This window comes from Salmo trutta, chromosome 1, assembly GCF_901001165.1.
Source record: "Salmo trutta chromosome 1, fSalTru1.1, whole genome shotgun sequence".
NCBI lineage: Eukaryota > Metazoa > Chordata > Actinopteri > Salmoniformes > Salmonidae > Salmo > Salmo trutta.
Genome location: NC_042957.1, coordinates 25,598,438 through 25,621,450, shown reverse-complemented (window position 1 = coordinate 25,621,450; position 23,013 = coordinate 25,598,438). Strand labels below are relative to the sequence as shown.

Here is a 23,013-nt window from a genome sequence, read left to right as displayed (position 1 = left end):
CTACCCCTACACACCTCCTTTGAGGAGCAAATTTTTACAGACAGACCCAGTGCAAAAAGGACTGCCTCCCCTGATTTGTCCCATGGCTCAACACACTTGCCCCTTTCCACCAGAGCCCCCAATCGACTTCATTCAACACATCACTATGTGTCTCCTGCAGAAACAACAACCTCTACTTTTTTTTGTTTTACATATTCACCCAACACACTCCTCTTTCCCGCATCTCTGGCGCCATTTATATTGAGCGAGCCTACCAGTAGAGTCTCCATAAGAAATGGGAGAAAAGCCATCAGAGAAAGAGACCAATAGCAAAGCTCAAAAAGCCCCGGTGTCAGAAAGAAAATATACATCTAAACAGTGGCTGAAGGTAAACCTTTACGCACTGTTATTACCCACTTCCTCAACCTAAACCGTTTCCTGGGTGAGAGGACACCATGCCCCTCATTTTTCATAGCATGTTGTACTGATCTTACAAACTTTCTCGGATCAGAAAAAAAAGCCTCAAGATGAACTTTTTTTCCCTTTGGTCTCATTCAGGAACCTTGTCAGTTCCCTCAACGTGTACTTAGACCCCTCTGCTTGACTGGCTGTCAGCTCCAGGCCCATTGAAGAGGAGTCTGAAAAAATACCTCCTCATTCTCTTCCTCAGACTCACTTTCCTCCTCAACTCTATCTCCCACCCTGACCACCTGCCTTTCCTCTCTGGTCAGGGCATCCCCCCCAGCAACAGGCAAAGGTTCCATGGTGCCTTTGACCTCACCCTTTTTCCTTTTCCGCTTGACACCCTCCTCCTCCACCCTAGTCTCTTACACTTCCCCACTATACTCTCATTCACTAGCATAACCTGACTAGGCCCAGCATAATCTACACCACCATCTATAACCTGACTAGGCCCAGAATCAGACACCACCATCTATAACCTGACTAGGCCCAGCATCATCGACACCACCATCTATAACCTGACTAGGCCCAGCATCATCTACACCACCATCTATAACCTGACTAGGCCCAGCCTCATCTACACCACCCTCCATAACCTGACTAGGCCCACCCTCATCTACACCACCCTCCATAGCATAACTAGGCCCAGCCTCATCTACACCACCATCTCTAGCCTGACTAGGCCCAGCCTCATCTACACCACCATCTCTAGCCTGACTAGGCCCAGCCTCATCTACACCACCATCTCTAGCCTGACTAGGCCCAGCCTCATCTACACCACCATCTCTAGCCTGACTAGGCCCAGCCTCATCTACACCACCATCTCTTGCATGACTAGGCCCAGCCTCATCTACACCACCATCCCTGGCATGACTAGGCCCAGCCTCATCTACACCACCATCTCTAGCCTGACTAGGCCCAGCCTCATCTACACCACCATCTCTTGCATGACTAGGCCCAGCCTCATCTACACCACCATCCCTGGCATGACTAGGCCCAGCCTCTGCATCTCATTACCCACTGCACTTTGACCTCGATTTCCCCCACTGGCGCTTGTACCCTCACCTTGTCTATGGTCTTTATGTGGGCACGCTCTTATGCCCCAAATCCCCACACTCAAAACAATGTAGACTATCTGTGCTGGCAAACCCTGCATAGAGCCCCTCCCCATGCCTCACTTTAAAATGCACATTTAGCTGTTGCTCATTGTTATTCAGAAACATAAACACTTGCCTCCGGAACGAAACAACGTGCTTACCGGCATCTGCCTGAAAACCTGCCGACACGAAACCCACTAGCAAACTTACCAAAACAACTCAGCTCTTTCCTGATTTGATCATCCGTAATAAACAGAGGTAAATTTGCAACAACCACTCTTGTCGAAGGGGTATAGAGAGAGGTGAAACTGGTACCAACACATCCCTTACAAATATTCCTCTAGCAATGAGCCTACCCTCCAAATTTGCTCTTTTCATGAACACAACCACAGCTTTGTTCATTCTAGAAGCAGAATGTATAAATTCAGCTCCTACCTGTTCACCGACCGCGAGCAGAACCTCCTCCACCTTAACTCCATTCTCAGGAACACACCTGAATCCATGCCGTATCGACAGCGTCTCCTCTACCTTAACTCCATTCTCAGGAACACACCTGAATCCATGCCGTATCGACAGCATCTCCTCCACCTTAACTCCATTCTCAGGAACACACCTGAATCCATGCCGTATCGACAGCATCTCCTCCACCTTACTCCATTCTCAGGAACACACCTGAATCCATGCCGTATCGACAGCATCTCCTCCACCTTAACTCCATTCTCAGGAACACACCTGAATCCATGCCGTATCGACAGCGCCTCCTCCACCTTACTCCATTCTCAAGAACACACCTGAATCCATGCCGTATCGACAGCATCTCCTCCGCGCTAGGCTGAGATGCCATCGCGCACACCATACCTTCCAAACCCCAGGAAACTTACTCTGTCCTCTTCCACCCTAACTTTGAAAAAACTGTAGATACCGCTAAACCAAATATTGCATTAACCCTCCACCATAGAAAAATTAAATTGAAAGAAAAGACCAAGAATAGAATCAAGAAAGTTAGTTAGGACAGAGCCCTCCACACCAAACACTCAAACTCCAAAAACTTCCAAGCATGCACTGAGAAAGAGAGAGAGAGAGAGAGAGAGAGAGAGAGAGAGAGAGAGAGAGAGAGAGAGAGAGACACACACACACACACACACGAGGCCGGACCTGCCATCACCTGTCATTACTGTACTGTAGGCCTGACAGAAAGAGAGGGTAGGAAGAAAAATACAGTAGGCCTAAATAGAGAGAAAAGAGTGCAAATGAAGGAGAAGAAAGAGAGATACAGCGAGGAGGAAGACATAAGAAAGAGGGAGGGATTAAGGAAGGGAGGACAATAGAGAAAAGAGGAAGAGAAAGTGTCCCAGTCTTTCTGTTAGCCAGCCTGTTACCCAGAGTCTCTGGGGGTGGCTCTAAATCTACAGTCTGATGTCAGAGAGGCTGTATTATTCATATCCAACCTATCACCACCCCCCACACTGTCTTCACAGGGCAGGACTACCCTACAACCATAATGAGGAGAGGACCTCCCTCGCCCCCCCTCCTCCTCCTCACTGACTGGGCCCAGTCTTGGCCGGTGACACCTGATCCAGTCCCACAGAACTGCCCTCCCCTACCTTCAGGCTATGCTCAAACCATACACCCCCACCCCGAGTACTTGGTTCGGCCCCCTCTGGTCTCTTGGCCCTCCCACCCCTATTGGAGGGCAGCTCCCGCTCAGCCCAGTCGAATCTCTTCTGTCCTGGCAACTCAATGGGGAACAAGCTTCCCTTAACGTCAGGACAGTGGTGTCCCTACCCATCTTCCGAAAACATTTGAAACCCTACCTCTTTAAAGACTATCTTAAATAAATCGCAATGACGGCCCCCACCCCCTCATACATTTTTATTTTTAAATAACTAAATGCACTTGTCTTTTACTACTACCACTGACTTTGCTGAATACTACTTTATTGAGGGAATACGATTGTGATATGTTGTTGTCTCACGCAGTTATCGTAAGATGAATGCAGTAATTGTCGCTCTGGATAATTTATACATTCTAAAAAGTCTGCTAAATTACTAAAATGTAAACGTAAAATGTAGATCAGGACCAGCGTGATGTCAGCACGCAGCGCTCACTGTACTGACCTGTCCCCACCAAGTAGCCAACAGCAGGAGCAGAGAGCGATACTATAAAGAAAGAGGAAGGAGAGAGAGAGAGGAAGAGGAAACAGAGGTACTTTTCTCTGTACTCCCGACCACACCAGTCAATCTCCTCCGTATCCTCTCCAGGGAGAAACAAACAGAGATGAGTGTATATTTATGAAGCGCAGGCTGGCCGGTGCCCAGGTCTTAAAATAAGGGTGGCGAGTGAGCACATCACTGTGAATCATGTGTCGTATTCCAGGAGGCCAAGTACTGAAACCAAAAACAAAACACAACAAAGTCCCGCCGTAATTAGGTTATTGACAAATCAACCAGGGCTGGGTGAGGACTTTATGGTACAGAGACATGAATATCCTACAGCAGGCCTGCTGGTTGGGCCGCGTGCTTCACTACTCCTCAGATACACTACTCTACCACTTTCGGGTTGTCACCAGAGCAGTGTTTAACTTCCCAAGTGTGCAAATGCATGGGCAATTCCAGTTGTTTGGAATTGGTGGGGCTAACAGGATACGGAGTATTTTTCTCCTGTTGAGGATGTGATTTTCTTCCCAAAATAGTTAAGTAACACATCTGGAGTCTTCTGAGAAGTCAGGGTCTGTCCTTGTCTATCTCAGAATCAGATAGGAGAGGGTTGAGAGGGTTGAGAGGGGGAGTAGGACACAGAGGGGGCAAGAGGTGAAAGAGGGGAGTTTGTTGCAAGGGCGAGAGAGAGAGAGAGAGAGAGAGAGAGAGAGAGAGAGAGAGAGAGAGAGAGAGAGAGAGAGAGAGCGAGGGGCACAAAGGAGCGGAGTGCGGGCCTAGGGAGAGGAGGGGGAGGGGAGGGGTGAGCAGAGCAGTGTGTTCTTGGTTCTCCCTGCGTAGGGGAAAGGGAAGCTGGGCTGTGCGAGAGGCCCTCTTGCACAAGGTCAGGGGGCAGGGATCTCAGCCATTGGCTGCTCTCTCACACATCCTAGCTCTGACTGACATCGCAGGGGCCGCTAGGACCCTGACAACCTCATGCCATGGTTATGTCAGCTCGGGGGGGGGGGGGGGCATAAAATAAACAGAGGATCTCATCTCGTTCAAGAACCCCCAAAGCCTTACAAGGAGGAAAACACACACACCGTGACCCTAATGTTCCCCTCATTTCACTGAGGCTGAAACAGGGAAAATGGCACCTTCTACACAGCACAGAGAGGTTTTTGGAGAGCCATCGTTGCGTGTGATAATTCTGGTGCAGGCAAGTGAGCGCCACTGTTTACTCTTACACTTCTACTCCACTGCGTCTCCCTGCCTGTCTCCCTGCCTGCCTGTCTCCCTGCCTGCCTGTCTCCCTGCCTGCCTGTCTCCCTGCCTGCCTGCCTGTCTCCCTGCCTGCCTGTCTCCCTGCCTGCCTGTCTCCCTGCCTGCCTGTCTCCCTGCCTGCCTGTCTGCCTGTCTCCCTGCCTGCCTGCCTGTCTCCCTGCCTGCCCGCTCAAGGCCAACACCAGCCCTCTCTTAGTCCATTGGGCCTCCGGTACTACCCTATTCCAGATAGGAAACCAGGGCTGGAAGGAATATTCTAATTTATACTAACGTTCTGAGTCTCCAAGCCTATTTGTGATGATGGGAATCAGGGCCAGGAATTAAAAGACGTTTGAGCAACTATGCCTTTCTGTTAGGCAGCCATCTTAAGGCCTTTGGTGTGTGTCTAATGTATATACACTACAGTGCTGCTTAGAAACGCCCGCTGCTTGTGTGTGTCCATACTAACAGGATGCTTGATGGGATCTCTGACGGCAGGGAGAAAGCTGGGGAAATAGATACTGAACCATGTAGTCCCTTAGACACAGATCTTGGATCAGCTTTCTCTCCCCAAATCCTAACCTTAAACATCAGAGTGAAAAAGAAAAACCTGACCTTAGATCAGAGCCTCAGGGACAACGTCATCATCATCATCCTACTCTAACTGCTTTAGTTTCCATCCAGGCCATCCTCATTATTCCAATGGTGTGGTCGTAACATAATGAGTGTCATGCTCAGAGGGGTCCCAAGTTAAATGAAAATGTTAAGGCGCGGACCTAAATCGGACACGGTTGTTTTCAACAGAGGGATTTAAAGGCTTGTAAAATAATCTCCTGCATCACCTCGGTCTAGCCCATCATTTCAAAGCCTATAGGTTCCCATTCGTATTAGCGAAATACAACTACATTACTAGTACATTGGTTTTGATTTATGACCTACACTCTCAGAAAAAAAGGTGCTGAATTGTACTTAAAGGGTCACAAACGCTTCACTGTAGTGGTACCTGGTAAGGTACGCCCATTACACTATTAGTTACAGATACTTAATTGTACCCTTGCAGTTCATACCTTTAGGGGACAAGACAGTATATTTTTTACATATAAACGCAGCAAAAAAAGAAACGACCTCTCACTGTCAACTGCGTTTATTTTCAGCAAACTTAACATGTGTAAATATTTGTATGAACATAACAAGATTCAACAACTGAGAAATAAACTGAACAAGTTCCACAGACATGTGACTAACAGAAATGGAATAATGTGTCCCTGAACAAAGGGGGGGTCAAAATCAAAAGTAACAGTCAGTATCTGGTGTGGCCACCAGCTGCATTTGGGGCGGCAGACAAGGTAAAGATCTGTCGTTCTGCCCCTGAACAAGGCAGTTAACCCACTGTTCCTAGGCCGTCATTGTAAATAACAATGTGTTCTTAACTCACTTGCCTAGTTAAATAAAGGTCAAATAAAAAAAACTAAAATAAATTAAGTACTGCAGTGCATCTCCTCCTCATGGACTGCACCAGATTGGCCAGTTCTTGCTGTGAGATGTTACCCCACTCTTCCACCAAGGCACCTGCAAGTTCCCGGACATGTCTGGGGGAATGGCCCTAGCCCTCACCCTCCGATCCAACAGGTCCAAGACGTGCTCAATGGGATTGAGATCTGGGCTCTTCGCTGGCCATGGCAGAACACTGACATTCCTGTCTTGCAGGAAATCACACACAGAACGAGCAGTATGGCTGGTGGCATTGTCATGCTGGAGGGTCATGTCAGGATGAGCCTGCAAGAAGGGTACCACATGAGGGAGGAGGATGTCTTCCCTGTAACGCACAGCGTTGAGATTGCCTGCAATGACAACAAGCTCAGTCCGATGATGCTGTGACACATCGCCCCAGAACATGACAGACCCTCCACCTCGATCTCGATCCTGCTCCAGAGTACAGGCCTCGGTGTAACGCTCATTCCTTCGACGATAAATGTGAATCCGACCATCACCCCTGGTGAGACAAAACCACGACTCATTGGTGAAGAGCACTTTTTGCTAGTCCTGTCTGGTCCAGCGACGGTGGGTTTGTGCACATAGGCGACGTTGTTGCCGGTGATGTCTGGTGAGGACCTGCCTTACAACAGGCCTACAAGCCCTCTCTCAGCCTATTGTGGACAGTCTGAGCACTGATGGAGGGATTGTGTGTTCCTGGTGTAACTCGGGCAGTTGTTGTTGCCACCCTGTACCTGTCCCGCAGGTGTGATGTTCGGATTATCTTTGATGGTCCTGAAAAAGGGACGCTTCTTTTTTTGCTGAGTTTAGTCATAGAGTACAAAAGCGTACCTTTAGAAAAGGTACAAATGTGAATTTTTGGGGTACCACCACAGTGACAAAGCCGTTTGTTCATTTGAATAGGCACAAATTGACCTCTTCTTTAAACTAAGTGCCTCAAGTGTACACGCCTCTCCGCCATCCCACTTCTGACACCAATGTAGCAAATTCAGGGGGTAGCCCCACCTGGGACTCAAACCTGGGTCCTGCGACAAGCCAACACTTTAACCATTATGCCAAGAGGTCTGTGTTGGGTAAGGTCTGTAAAATATTAATTACAGCTATTTACTGTCACATGTTATGTTAGCCTTTAGAACTTTAATTAAGAAAACCATAAACCACTTAAACTGGTACAACACCTCGATTCATGATTGGCCCCCAAAAAAATTACTGAAAGCCACGCCCCCCACTAAGCCACGCCTCCAATATAATGAGGCCCCACCATTATAAAACAGTATTGAAATTCTGTAAATAAAATGGGCAATTCTTCTTCATCATTGTACCTTATGGTGGGTACAAATATTTACCTTTTTTCAATACAATGTTAATTTGTAGCTTTTCTGCTTAGCCAAGGTTAAGATCAGTACCATCAAGAATCATAAGGGTACACAAAGGGTACACAAAATACATTTTTTTTTTGTTGATTGTGTGATGATTGTACCTTTATATTCAAAATATTTGGTACAAAAATGAACCATTATACTAGATTATCCGCACATGTTGGAGCTGTGAACACAAGCAACACCCGCAATAACACCTGCTATATATGTGTATGTGACCAATACAATTTGATTTGATTTGACAAGTACCCTAAAAGGTAATGAACAGTACAGTGAGATGTGTACTTCTGAAGGTACATTATCTGTATTTTGACATTTTTGTACCTCAGGAAACAATACTTTACCCTAACTTTTTCTAAGAGTGTGTTAACCCCCAAAAACAGAGCTGAGAATGATAACAAGATGGGTTGGGACCCTGAGACAACACTGGCTAGATGTCAGGGGCTGGAGGGAGGCTGCCTTGTGAGAAGCTCTGTTAAAACGGGTGAGAGGCCATGTCCAAACAGTGTTACCACTCTTCTGCCGAGGTCAAGTTCAGAACCCAAAACGTATTCAGGGCTCTGGTTAGGCCTGGAAACAAGCTGATTGTACACTTCAGAGTGGCTCAGGCCCTGGGGATGTAGAGGTCTGGGGGTGCTATGGGGGCCTTTCGTTCTACCTATAGACGTCATGCTTCAGCATCATGTTGTGGGGATGCTTTTCAGCGGCAGGGACTGGGAGACTAGTCAGGATCGAGGGAAAGACAAACGGAGCAAAGTACAGAGAGATCTTTCATGAAAATCTGCTTCAGAGCGCTCAGGTCCTCAGACTGAGGTGAAGGTTCACCTTCCAACAGGACAATGACCCTAAGCACACAGCCAAGACAACACAGGAGTGGCTTGGGGACAAGTCTCTGAATGTCCTTGAGTGGCCCAGCCAGAGCCTGGACTTGAACCCGATCAAACATCTCTGGAGAGACCGGAAAAAGCTGTGCAGCAACGCTCCCCATCCAACCTGACAGAGCTTGAGAAGAATGGGAGAAACTCCCCAAATACAGGTGTACCAAGCTTGTAGCGTCATACCCAAGAAGACTCAAGGCTGTAATCGCTGCCAAAGGTGCTTCAACAAAGTACTGAGTAAAGGTCAATACTTATGTAAACGTGATATTTAAGTTTTTCATTTTTTATACATTTCCAAAAACCGGTTTTTGCTTTGTCATTATGGGGTATTGTGTGTAGATTGATGAGGGAAAAAAATATATTTAATCCATTTTAGAATAAGGCTGTAACTTAACAAAATGTGGGAAAAAGTCAAGGGGTCTGAATACTTTCCGAACACACTGTACATTACTCATACTGTTTTGATGAATAAGTCATCAGATAACAAAACACATGGAATGAAACGCTGCCACTGACAGCAATCCACCCAATTATACTATTGTAAGATGACTTTAACGCCCCCATAGTCATTGAGCAACTCTCGGCAACTTCATTGGCATCTTACAGCAATATTCTGAATACATTTGCTGCATGTTTTCCTCAGTCATCTGAATGTCCCCCTTAGTTCATAGAATTGTAGTTATGTGAGTAACCTTCGATATCTGATATTAGTGGCTGGGACAAATGTAGCGGTAAAAGCGCACATCTTGAAATCATGTCCCTGCTACAGGATAGGGCTCTATCTTTTGAGCAGTTATTATTATTATTATGAGCTATTATCGACTATGACCCCATTCCTGAAAGCTCAGACTCTCAGGAACACATACGTATATTATGCTTCCATCTAGGACACACCAGCTGTGCAGGACTCATTAGAAGAGGAGTTATGGATCTGAACTGAATAATTCTAAAACATTTCTGATGCATTTCAATCACTCCAAAGCATACTTCCTTTGGCGTGGAACTTGACATTACATGATTTGACATATCTTTGTATTAACTTTTATTGAGATATTGGCAATAAGGCCAGAATCAAACTAGTTTGATTTGTTTCTGACACAAATAACTTGATAGTGAATAGATTGATTCATGTATGAATACATTTGACTGAAAAGTCTAATCTGACAGTAGGCTGACAAAATATTTTACCAACTTACAAACAGGTCTATCGAGTAAACATTGTTTTACAAAGTAAAACAAGAGAGATAGGCTTTTGGCATGAGAGTATTGGCCATTGTCGGCAAGTTGAGCTGCACATCATTGGGTAAGTCAGTGAAAGTGGAAAGCTTTTCTAGGACTATAATTTCCTGTAACTGTCATTTCGATCACTTGTTTGGTATTAAAAATATTCTATTAATGTCTCCAGACATATAAAATGACATAGAATTGTATGAAATGTGTTTATAAAAGGGCAAAAACTGTTCCCCATGTGAGCTCATTCTTTAAGGGCCTCTACTCTAATGCTCTATGTCACTACGCAAATGTGATGATATGCACGCACTACTTCATTATAAAGTTGGGTTTTTTCCATCCTTTCCGGTACCTCAGAGGCACCCCAGGTCATCCCCCTCTCACAATCACTTTCTGTTCTGGCACCTAGACATTTACAACTTAAGCACTACCCTTCGGAGAAGTCAAGAGTATTTTGTGGTTGCCCGAAGATTATGATCTTCTGACAATGTAAATTATCTATTTATACACAGAAGTACCATATACTGCCTGCCTTTCTCCTACACATTAGGGGAGGAATCAGAAAGATCAGTACTGGAATTCTTTGTGCTTTGGTTGTTATCAGTAAAACAAATCTCAGAGCAGGCTCAACTTCCCTGACTGCCATAAATGCCATGAATTGTCTGTCTTTCACTTAAATAATGTGGAGGAAGCAGAAAGATCAGTTTTAGGCTACGGGGTTTCTGTATAGTTATTATATTTTTTAAAATATTATTCAGCTGCCCAGTGGGGCAACCTCAGAGCAGGCTCAACGTGCGCGACTGCTCAGTTCACTTGCCCCAGGCAATAGGCAACCCTTAATGTCAATCCCTGGTGTGTGTCTGAACGTGTGTGTGTGTGTGTGTGTGTGTGTGTGTGTGTGTGTGTGTGTGTGATTAGTGCGACCTGGAACAAACACCAATGCTCTGGCTCTTATCGTTTTATGGCTTTTCCATTGAACACTGACCAGTTACTGATTAAGAGAGGATCTGGGAGCACAAGCGCCGCCACTGAGACCACGTAAGTAGAAAGAACTGGGAGAGCTGCCCTACCAGACGCATAGAACTAATGATATGTAAGGGTACAAAAGATGCATGCAATGATACGTAAGCATCAGAGCAATATGGGCCTATAGAGAACAGAGATACGGCTCTGGTAAGCATTAAGTAGACTAACATAGGATGCGTGTGGATGGATATGCAAGGATCTATAAGATGCAGCAGAACGGCGTCACAGCTTTCAGTGAGTTAAAAGTGGGATTAGTCTGGTTTGTCATTCAGCCTTGAGGACTAAGAAGCATGATTTCCCAGGGGTCCCTACGGCTGGGCAGAACTCACCTAGCGACCTAGACGTCTTTAGAGGGAGTAGGAGTGGGGGATTGAGGGAGAAAGAGCAAATGAGTAAAGAAGTGAGGGGGGTGAAGTGACCATGTTGGTCAGTAAAGTGACTGAGGGGAATGACAGTGAGAATGTGGGGGCCAGAGGTTATCACAAGGATACTAAAACAAGGAATAGTCTGACAAGTTGGAACGTTTGGCCTGTCCCCACAAGGAAAAAGGCTATTTTAGGCTTAGGGGTTAGGGTTAGGAGTTAAGGTTAGGGGTTAGGGAAAATAGGATTTTGAAAGGGAATCAATTGTTTGGTCTCCACAAGGATAGTAAAACAAACATGTGTGTGTGTGTGTGTACTAGAGAGAGCGCAAGACAGCGCATGTGTGCAAATGAGTGGTTCATTAGTGAGTGAGAAAGTGTGTCTAATGTGCTGTTGCTCACCCTGCTCGCGCCGTTTGATCTGCTGGATCTGGTCCACGGTGCTCCTGAGGATGTGGCACTTGTCTGGCTTGACGTTGAGGCTGGCGATGTCGCCCATGTTGGCAGACAGGAGCTCAGCCAGCTCGTCTATGTAACGACACTCCAGCTCCCGTCGCCGCTTCTCCACACTGCAGGGACAGACACACACACAGTTTAGGTTGATTTTTGAGAAATGTTCATAACTTAGCTGAAAGTGATTTTATGGCGTGTTAGCTGCAACCAAATGAATCCTCCTTCGCAACATAAAGGATAACTTGACCTGACACAGAGTCCATGAAACACACAGTTTCTAGTTCTAGTTCGAGAGTACAACAGACGCGAGCAGGAGTTGAAGGATTTCCTGAAGGACAGGAGACAAAGAGGTGAATGAGATGACATTGTAGAGTATTGGAACGCAGTCCTGGGCTCATCAGAGAGTATCCAGGCAGACTGTCCGCTGCTGCTGCTGGGTTGGTACCAACGAGTACAGGGAAGGATGGAGGGGAGAGGAGGATCAGGGCTGGGGGGGATTTACAGGGGCAGCGGGCCTCTCAATAATTCATGGCTTATATGAGGCCAGCACATAGAGAGAGAGAGGGAGGTGGTGGCAGTGGGACCAGAGCAGAGAGCTGCAGGAGAGACCAGCGCTGACAGGGCAGAAAAGCAGACCAGTGCAGAGAGCGAGAGAACAGCTGAGGAGAGGGGGATTAACCCTGCTGCCAGTGTGTTATTGTTCCACCTAGCAGGGCATCAACTGAAATGCTATTCTCTCTCTCTCTCTCTCTCTCTCTCTCTCTCTCTCTAATCAAAGCTCCCAGGGCTGCTTGGAACTCAGTCGCACATGTACACACAGTGGATGCACTCAGATCCACATCCGCACTCTAGCAGCAGCCCAGCAGCTAACTGAGTTATCCTAGCACTGAAAGCCCTACGAGCTGAGAGCAACCCTGGCTAAAAGCTGAGAGTGACTACTAGCTCTGCACTAACCATGTGTGAGATATTAGAGGAATGCAGGGACTGACTACGGCTTGGCTTGACCTTGTTCTCTCAATTTTTTTGCCCGCTGAAGCTGAAAGTAAGTTGCAGAAGAAATGTGGTAAACATGATAAAATATGAGTGATAAAATGGTTGGATACTTGAGATACTTGGTCTACAAAACAGGATTGAATGGGATTGATCACATTTTCAGATTTATGTAAGATAGCCTACTACTCGTAATGTGATGAGTAGATTGGATAGTCATAATTCAGGTTAGTAATATAACTCAATCACTGTTTGCAAAAAAGGCAGTTCAATGCATGGCTGAGCGCGTATAGCGTAGAGGCCTAGGCTATTTCTTCTCTCCGACTGTAGGCAATTTAAAACATGTTTTTTAAAGCTAGGGGAAGCTCATGCTTTAATAGCCCATTTTGAATGATTTTATTCATTTATGTATAGACATGAGTAGGCTAATTAGGCTATATAATTTGGGGAATTGAATTCATAGCTTAGCTTCCCCTAGCCTTATGGACATCAATCTGGTGCCAATTTTATTTATCTGCTTTTCATTTTTTTTAAACAGCCAGCTATTAATGGCTAACGGAAACCATGGTGTGTGTGTGTGTATGTGTGTGTGAGTGTCAGAGTGACTATATTTTATTAATGCCAGTGTGAGATCTGTATTTAATGGCGAGATGCACGTCTCCGCCCTAACAATTGGAGTCGTTGTCCCAAAGGCGGGAATGCAGGCAACAAGCTTGGTCCAAAATAAGCCCACAGAAACTCATTGGCCTCATTTTCGCTTCTTCCTCAATGGATTACACACACACACCAAGCCCCTCCCCCTGCCTCTCACACCAGCAAAGTTAAGAGATCACATACTCCTCTCTGACATTTGGTTTCAACTTGATATTTACATTTGGTCCCATAGAATCGGTCCAAAAATTATAATAATAATATGGACACAAACACATTGAGACATTATTTTACTGTAATAGAGAAGTTAACCTTTCTAACAATATAATGTTTATCTCAACTATTCAAATTGCACGCAGAGCAGACACTACTAAAATGAGTGTCAATGAACATTGATTCTGGAAAATATATACCCAGTTCGTCACACGCGGCATTGGTGTACCGCTAGCAGCATTTTAGCCAAAGACTGTTATACTAGCTGTCTAGTCTGTGTTTTATAAATGGGCAATAAGCATAAAACACAATTATATAAGGAATTGGCAATTCGTTCTCATTCTGAGAAATACGGTAGGCCACTTGATTTCAACATCTGAACAAAGTGGACAGGTTAACATGCCTTTCAAACAGTTGGAGACAGATAGAAGGGTTTGTTCATAACAATTCAACTGTTCAACCTTACTAGTTAGCAAATAGATCCAAGTTGGCTAAACTTGAAATATAAAGATTAGCTGGCTAATCACTAGCACGTGGGCTTGGGATTGTTGATGAGACCTGTGTTCATTTTCTATAGCCCAATGCCTGCTACAAGAAGTTAGTGTCACGTCCTGACCAGTAAAGAGGTTATTTGTTATTGTAGTTTGGTCAGGACGTGGCAGGGGGTGTTTGTTTAATGTGTTTCGGGGTTTGTTGGGCAATGTTCTATGTTAGTCTATTTCTATGTCTGTGTCTAGTTTATCTATTTCTATGCTTAGTTTATTGGTTTGACCTTCAATTGGAGGCAGCTGTTTCTCGTTGCCTCTAATTGAAGGTCCTATTTAGTAGGGGTGTTTTTTCATGGGTTTTTGTGGGTAGTTGTTCCTTGTGTAGTTGTGTGCCTTACGGGACTGTTTCTCGTCGTTGTTTTTTGTGTATTAAGTGTTTTGTTTCGTTTTCTTCTCATTAAATAAAGAAGATGAGCATACAGATTCCCGCTGCGCCTTGGTCCAATCAGTACGACGAGCGTGACAGTTAGTGAATGTGCATTATGCATGGTTCTAGTTACATTTGTAACAAAAATAGCATTTTCATAGACTTTACAGCCAGATCAGTGATTATTGCAAAAAAAAGCAGGTTCAACTATTTTGATAAAAATAATTAAATTATTAGTGGGTCATATGGTCTTATGCGTAATTGTAAGACAACGCTTATTCAGAGCAAACCTTAAAAACATTTTTAGATGCATATCGTGAATCGCCCATAAGTTAGAAAAAAAAGTGCGATATGATTTTTAGGCCATATTGCCCAGCCCTAATTGTATGTATATGCGAGTGAGTAAGTGAGTGAGTGAGTGAGTGAGTGAGTAAGTGGGTGAGTGAGTGAGTGGGTGAGTGAGTGGGTGAGTAAGTGGGTGAGTGAGTGGGTGGGTGAGTAAGTGGGTGGGTGAGTGGGTGAGTAAGTGGGTGAGTGGGTGAGTAAGTGGGTGAGTGAGTGGGTAAGGAAGTGGGTGAGTGAGTGGGTGAGTAAGTGAGTGGGTGAGTAAGTGGGTGAGTGTGTGGGAGATGACATTAGGTCAGTGCATTGGGGCGGCAGGTAGCCTAGTGGTTAGAGCGTTGGGCCAGTAACCGAAAGGTTGCTAGATCGAATCCCCGAGCTGACAAGGTAAAAATCTGTTGTTCTGCCCCTGAACAAGGCAGGTAACCCACTGTTCCCTGGTAGGCTGTCATTGTAAATAAGTATTTGTTCTTAACTGACTTGCCTAGTTAAATAAAGGTTAAATAAAATATAACATTACCAAGGATGCTCGTGGACAGGCGTGGTGTGTGTGTGCATGTCAGGCGCTGCATGGGGTTGGTGTAGAAACAGACAGGCAGCTCTGTACTGTGCGGTGGAACAAGCTGCCGTTACATCAGCCTACTGAGGCCTTGTAGAGGAGACCCTAGCTATCAACACAACCAACAACACACACACACCTCCACGGCAACCTTCAGCCACTAACAGAGCATCTATAGGGCCAAATCCCCATATACAATGCATTGGGAAAGTATTCAGACCACTAGACTTTTTCCACATTGTTACGTTAAAGCCTTATTCTAAAACGGATAAAACAAATTTAAAAAATCCTCATCAATCTAAACACAATCTAAATACAATACCCCATAATGACAGACATTTTTGCAAACATAAAAAAATAACAATAGAAATACATAACTATTCAGACCCTTTGATATGAGACTCGAAATTGAGCTAAGGTGTTTCCATTGTTCATCCTTGAGATGTTTCTACAACTTCATTGGAGTCCACCTGTGGCAATTGATTGGACATGATTTGGAAAGGCACACACCTGTCTATATAAGGTCCTACAGTTGACAGTGCATGTCAGAGCAAAAACCAAGCCATGAGGTCGAATGAATTGTCCATAGAGCTCCAAGACAGGACTGTGTCGAGGCACAGATCTGGGGGAAGGGTAACAAAATATTTCTGCAGCATTAAAAGTCCTGAAGAACACAGTGGCCTACATCATTCTTAAATGGAATAAGTTTGGAACTACTAAGACTCTTCCTAGAGCTGGCCGCCTGGCCAAACTGAGCAATCGGGGGAGAATGGCCTTGTTCATGGAAGTGACCAAGAACCCTGACAGAGTCAGGTCACCCTGACAGAGCTCCAGAGTTCCTCTGTGGAGATGGGAGAACCTTCCAGAAGGACAACCATCTCTGCAGCACTCCACCAATCAGGCCTTTATGGTAGAGTGGCCAAACGGAAGCCACTCCTCAGTAAAAGGCACATGACAGCCCGCTTGGAGTTTGCCAAAAGGCACCTAAAGGACTCTCAGACCATGCGAAACACGATTCTCTGGTCTGATGAAACCAAGATTGAACTCTTTGGCCTAAATGCCAAGTGTCAAGTCTGGAGGAAACCTGGTGAAGCATGGTGGTGGCAGCATGCTGTGGGGATGTTTTTCAGTGGCAGGGACTGGGGGACTAGTCAGGATCGAGGAAAAGATGAACGGAGCAAAGAACAGAGAGCTCTTTCATGAAAACCTGCTCCAGAGTGCTCAGGACCTCAGACTGGGGCGAAGGTTCACCTTCCAACAGGACAATGACCCTAAGCACACAGCCAAGAGTGGCTTCGGGACAAGTCTCTGAATGTGCTTGAGTGGCCCAGCCAGAGCCTGGACTTGAACCCAATGGAACATCTCTGGAGAGACCTGAAAATAGCTGTGCAGTGATAATCCCCATCCAACCTGACAGAGCTTGAGAGGATCTGCAGAGAAGAATGGGAGAAACTCCCAAATACAAGTGTAATAAGCTTGCTAAAACTTCTAAAAACCTGTTTTTGCTTTGTCATTATGGAGTATTGTGTGTAAATTGATGAGAGAAAAAATTATTTAATCAAGTTTAGAATAAGGCTGTAATGTAACAAAATGTGTAAAAAGTCAAGGGTTCTGAATACTTTCAGAATGCACTGTATACTCTAAAAATCTCTGAAATTCTCACACAAATCTCCCATTGACATAACTGCATGATAACACAAGAATTCAAGCTAAGTGTGCACAGGCTCAAACTCCTATTCCTCAACACCAACAGGGCCATAGAAGTGGGTAGCTTCTTGGGTTACTATGCAAACTATGAACATGAGAGAACAAATCTGAAGGGTAGTAGCAAGGTTATACTGTACTTTAGAGGGGATGCTTCTTGTTGAGTATGTGTAGTGGTGGAAAAAATTTACTCTTGAAAGGCAATGAAGACCATCGTCGTTATCATCATCTTGTCAATCGTTCTGGATAAGAGTGTCTGCTAAGTGATTAAAAGGTAAATGCACCGTGTTCTTACCTCTGCTCTGAGGTGTCGCATGGTGAGCCCTTCCTCTTGCGGGACTCTGGCGTGGCAGGATCCAGGGCACTTTCCCCTACAGCACTCATTCTGAGCTTCAGGACACCTGGTGAGAGAAGAGGACAGGGTTAGCCTGGGGAAGAAACCACAATCACAGCTGATTCAAAATCGGACATAACTTCTTTTGTCTCCTCCATGATGAGTGGTGTTAACAACACAAAGCCTAACCCGGGAAGAACCATCTTGACTTCTGGTCAGCATGACCTGAATCAGGATTGGTTTTAGGGCTGGGACACTGAGGGGTCCATTTGACAGGAAATTACATCTTCATTTCCCTCCTAATTGCAGATCCATGTTAGGCATCTGAAGCGAATGGGACCCCGCTGATCACACACACAATAATCAGCCTCTAAAGCCCATTTCGCGTGAGATGCTGCTGTCGAGCGAGACAAAACATAATTGAGCAAGCAAACACTGATTCGAGAGTGCATAGGATGGATCTCGTGAGCACACAGACCAGTCGATAGCGCAGAGATTTGGTCGAGAAAGCAGAGGATGTGTTCTGCGAGCGGACAGGTCAAACTTGAGAGCTTGGGCAAGCAGAACATCAATGCCACGGATCAAAAAGAAAAATGTCTGAATCAAAAAATATAGAACCGTAAACAACATGGTTCAAACGTGTAACAGTTTTTTGGGAAAGCATCAAATTGTCCACCAACAATACTAGTCACATGTCTATGTCAAGTTTTCACTCTCAATTTGTCAAGATGCTCTCTCTCAAGACTTGGCACCTTCGGATTTAAATGTATCTTTTTTCTCTCAAATTAATTTCAGGCTGGTGGGTAAGAGGTGGGTGTGTGTCTAGAAACCTTAGATTGGTCACTTTCACTGGAGTGACAGCCGAACTAACAAACGCTTGAGTCTAGTGTTGTCAGTCCAGTGTTGTGTCATGTGATTGGTTGAGTTAAGTGCATGAGGTCAAACGGATGGACTTCAGAGTTTCAGGGCCATCTGTTAAGCTTGCTAGCTAGCTTGAACAGTAATCACGAACAACTTGGGCAACCCAGCTTCAACTTGATACATAAGCAAAGTAATTGGGAAATAAAATAAATCGCTATACTATACCTTGAGTTGAGTGGAACCTACTTACTAAAGTTAGCGAACTAGCTAGATAGCTAATTACTTATTAACCAGCAACGTAAAGCTGTAAAACGAAAAGCAAATGGCCATCTCTAGCTAAGTAACACCATAGTCCACCACTAGCTAATTGTTTGTCTTCACCTTTCCACAAAGTGTCTGGTATGTGTTTGTTTGATATGAGGGAGGTAACCCCAATGCATCAAATAATAGGTGGAGTATGGGCATAATGTGGCTGTGATCTAACAAGTTCATTCATCATACACTATGTCCTGGCCATAATTGAATATACAGTAGCTAAATATAATGACTCCATTGTTGGGAATGACATGTGGGTACACACGTAATAAGGGACAGTTAGTAATGTACTGGGGTGGGGGAGTTGTCCAAAATAGGGGAGGGTTGTCCAACTTTTCTTTTGCTTTGGGGAGGGTAGTGTTTTTGCCCTGGTTTACATTCGCTATTTTGCAGGTTTTACGATATCATTTCTTCCATCCTAGCCACATTTCCTCATATGTAAGCAAGTGCCTCCCCTATCAAGGTGTTTTGGTACTTCCCTTATGCACCACGCTTTTCCATGCGCTAACTTTTACTGTACCACAGGTCAATGAAGTCTACCAGTCTGTCTATCCAGCCCTCTATCCACCATTCATAGTAACAATAGTGGTAGGTGGATCGTTTGTCCAGATCTGCAATAGGCTAACTAGCAATCATACCACACATAAAATCATTCAAAGCTGGATCGATTTTCAATATGAATCCACAAGAACAAATAAGAATAGCTGATAGGCAGCGGAGAGGCCAGGTGCATCAACGCTAGTGAAGAACAGTGAAGCACGCTCCCCTATTGATCTTGTTTAGGGACAAAAAAATTATCCTACCTAGACTAGCCTACAACACCACAATGCGATGAATAATTGCATTATTGTTTTCAAGTGAGTACACAACATTTTACTCTAGGCTGCAGTGAAAATGTAATTTCAATAATGACGCAAAAGCCCTGTGATTTGAATGTTTCATTCCATTTGGATGAGTTGTGGGTCTACTCGACAGTTTATGAGGTCTAGAAAGGCACAGTCTTATTCTGGTAACATGATGATCGATGCATGGCTGCTGTTTGACAAATAAAAATAATCTCATACTTTTGTCCATAATAATCTCATAGGCTATACCCGCATTGTATCTGTGAGCTGTTGGCTAGAGCGCACATGCCAATATCAGAGTGGGCACACTCGCTATACCTACATTACATTTTTTGGAACAAAACTATCAGTAGGCCAAGAATGGAAAATGCGATGGAAACCCATTTCTCTTGTATTTTTTATGTGCAACAAGTACATTTGATGGAAACACAACTGCGCATATTGTTTTGATGCAGATTTTAGAATAAAGGAAAGTGATACGATCAAGAGCAGTGTGCGGGTTTCTTCTTTTTTCTCAGAATAATCGCATGAAAATCTGTCCCAAGTTCGATGGAAACCTAGCTATAGACACCCTGAAGACTCTGGCAAGTGCGCTAGTCCAGTGTCTCTTTGATTATGCCTGCACATCATGGTTCACCAGCAGCCTCAACATATAATAAGCTATAGACCAGCCAAAACAAGTTCGTAAGAATTGTACTCAAACTCCCCCTCTACTCATCTGGAGGTCGAGCATTTTAAGCAGCTAGGCTGGCTGTGAATTTTTTGTTGTTGTATTAATTGAACTTGGTCTGGTCCACAGAATTATCAGACTCTGCCTCCAGGTATCTATCCAGCTATTTTCATTTGTTAGAGACATCCATCATATTCACTGTTTTAAATCTAAGAATCTATCTGGTAAGAACACATTTTTATATACCGGCACTGTTGAGTGGAACAAACTACCACAGCAACTCAAAGCCATACAAAACTATAACCTCTTTTAAAAAGAATGTCAAAAGCTGGCTAATGTGTGAACAGTAGAACCTTTTCTTGTCTGTATCTCTGTAATGTATCTGTATGTATGTGTGTATATATATATATAATTGTATATGTGTTTACGTAAATAATAGGGACCACAATGGAAATAAGCCCGACTTCATTGTGCAATCCCGGTCACTTTGAAAAATCTTTGTATTGTAGGTATATACAGTGTTCAGACCCCTTAACTCTTTCCATATTTTGTTACAGCCTTATTCTAAAATGTATTAAATCGTTTTTTCCTCTCATCAATCTACACACAATACCCCATAATGACAAAAGCAAAAACAAGTTTGACATATATACACAAAATATCACAATTACAGTATTCAGACCCTTTCCTCAGTACTTTGTTGAAGCACCTTTGGCAGCGAATACAGCCTCAAGTCTTCTTGGGTATGATGTTACAAGCTTGTTACACCTGTATTTGGGGAGTTTCTCCCATTCCTCTCTGCAGATCCTCTCAAGCTGTCAGGTTGGATGGGGAGTGTCGCTGCAAAGCTATTTTCAGGTCTCTGCAGAGATGTGCGATCGGGTTCAAGTCCGCGCTCTGGCTGGGCCACTCAAGGACATTGAGACTTGTCCCGAAGCCACTCCTGTATTGTCTTGGCTGTGTGCTTAGGGTTGTTGTCCTGTTGGAAGGTGAACCTTTGCCCCAGTTTGAGGTCCTGAGTGCTCTGGAGCTGGTTTTCACAGATCTCAATGTACTTTGCTCCGTTTATCTTTCCCTCGATCCGGACTAGTCTCCGAGTCCCTGCTGCTGAAAATCATCCCCACAGCATGATGCTGCCACCACCGTAAGGATGGTGCCTGGTTTCCTCCAGACTTGACGCTTGGCATTCAGGCCAAAGAGTTCAATCTTGGTTTCATCAGACCAGAGAATCTTGTTTCGCATGGTCTGAGTCCTTTAGGTGCCTTTTGGCAAACTCCAAGCGGGCTGTCATGTGCCTTTTTACTGACGAGTGGCTTCTGTCTGGCCACTCTACCAAAAATGGCCTGAATGGTGGAGTGCTGCAGAGATGGTTGTCCTTCTGGAAGGTTCTCCCATCTCAGAGGAACTCTGTTAGAGTGACCATCGGGTTCTTGTTCACCTCCCTGACCAAGGCCCTTCTCCCCCCCGATTGCTCAGTATTGGCCGGGCGGCCAGCTCTAAGAAGAGTTTTGGTGGTTCCAAACTTCTTCCATTTAAGAATGATGTAGGCCACTGTGTTCTTCAGGACCTTTAATACTGCAGAAATATTTTGGTACCCTTCCCCAGATCTGTGCCTCGACACAATCCTGTTTTGGAGCTCTACGGACAATTCCTTCGACCGCATGGCTTGGTTTTTGCTCTTACGTGCACTGTCAACTGTGGGACCTTATATAGACAGGTGTGTGCTTTTCCAAATCATGTCCAATCATTGAATTTACCACAGGTGGACTCCAATCAAGTTGTAGAAACATCTCAAGGATGATCAATGGAAACACGATGCACCTGAGCTCAATTTCGAGTCTCATAACAAAGGATCTGAATATTTATGTAAATAAGGTGTTTTTTGTTAATACATTTGAAAAAATTTCTAAAAACCTGTTTTCGCTTTGTCATTATGGGGTATTGTGTGTAGAATGATGAGGATTTTTTTTTATTTTATCAATTTTAGAATAAGGCTGTAACGTAACAAAATGTGGAAAAAGGCAAGGGGAAACTGTGCAGCGGCCATTTGATGAATGGAAAGAGGCATCTGTTACAAAACACCAACATTTTTAATCACAATCAGAGATTTTCAAGCCAAGCCTTCGATTCTGGGTAGGTCTACAACGTAGGGAAGGATGTATTTTCTGCTTGTCAAGATTGACAGTCTATTTATTATGGCGTTAAACTCAAACCATGATATTGAAGCGCCTGAAGTTGGTATGCCTTGTTTATTGGTTGTGTGGTGGATTGGCACAGGAACCGGTTGGTGGAATTGAATATATTTTTTATACACACACACACTGAACAAAAATAAACACATTTAAAGTGTTGGTCCCATGTTTAAAAGAAATTAAAGATCACAGAAATGTCCCCATTCGTACAAAAAGCTTATTTCTCTCACATTATGTTTACATCTCTGTCAGTGAGCATTTCTCCTTTGCCAAGATAATCCACCCACCTGACAGGTGTGGCATTTCAAGAAGCTGATTAAACCACATGATCATTACACAGGTGCCCCTTGTGCTGAGGACAATAAAAGGCCACTGTAAAATGTGAGGTTTTATAAAACAACACAATGCCACATAAGTCTCAAGTTGAGGGAACGTCCAGTTGGCATGCTGACTGCAGGAATGTCCACCAGAGCTGTTGCCAGAAAACCGCAGACCACATGTAACAACACCAGCCCAGGACCTCCACATCCGCAGATGAAACTGAGGAGTATTTCTGTCTGTAATAAAGCCCTTTTGTGGGGAAAAACTCATTTTGATTGGCTGGGCCTGGCTCCCAAGTGTGTGCCATAGAAAAAGCCCTAATTAATTTATTTAAATTACATGAT

General features: G+C 44.5%; 1 protein-coding gene across 1 annotated transcript in view; it reads right to left on the bottom strand.

The window, feature by feature from the left end:
• The window catches only part of LOC115184015 (nuclear receptor coactivator 1), a 96,335-nt gene that overhangs the window by 24,866 nt on the left and 48,456 nt on the right, over positions 1-23,013 (bottom strand). Inside the window, exons 3-4 of the mRNA XM_029745330.1 lie at positions 17,427-17,532; positions 11,707-11,873 (exon numbers count right to left, since the gene is read on the bottom strand). Of these exons, the coding sequence (XP_029601190.1) occupies positions 11,707-11,873; positions 17,427-17,515 (256 nt within the window). The 5' untranslated portion in view covers positions 17,516-17,532. The remainder of the gene's footprint in view (positions 1-11,706; positions 11,874-17,426; positions 17,533-23,013) is intronic.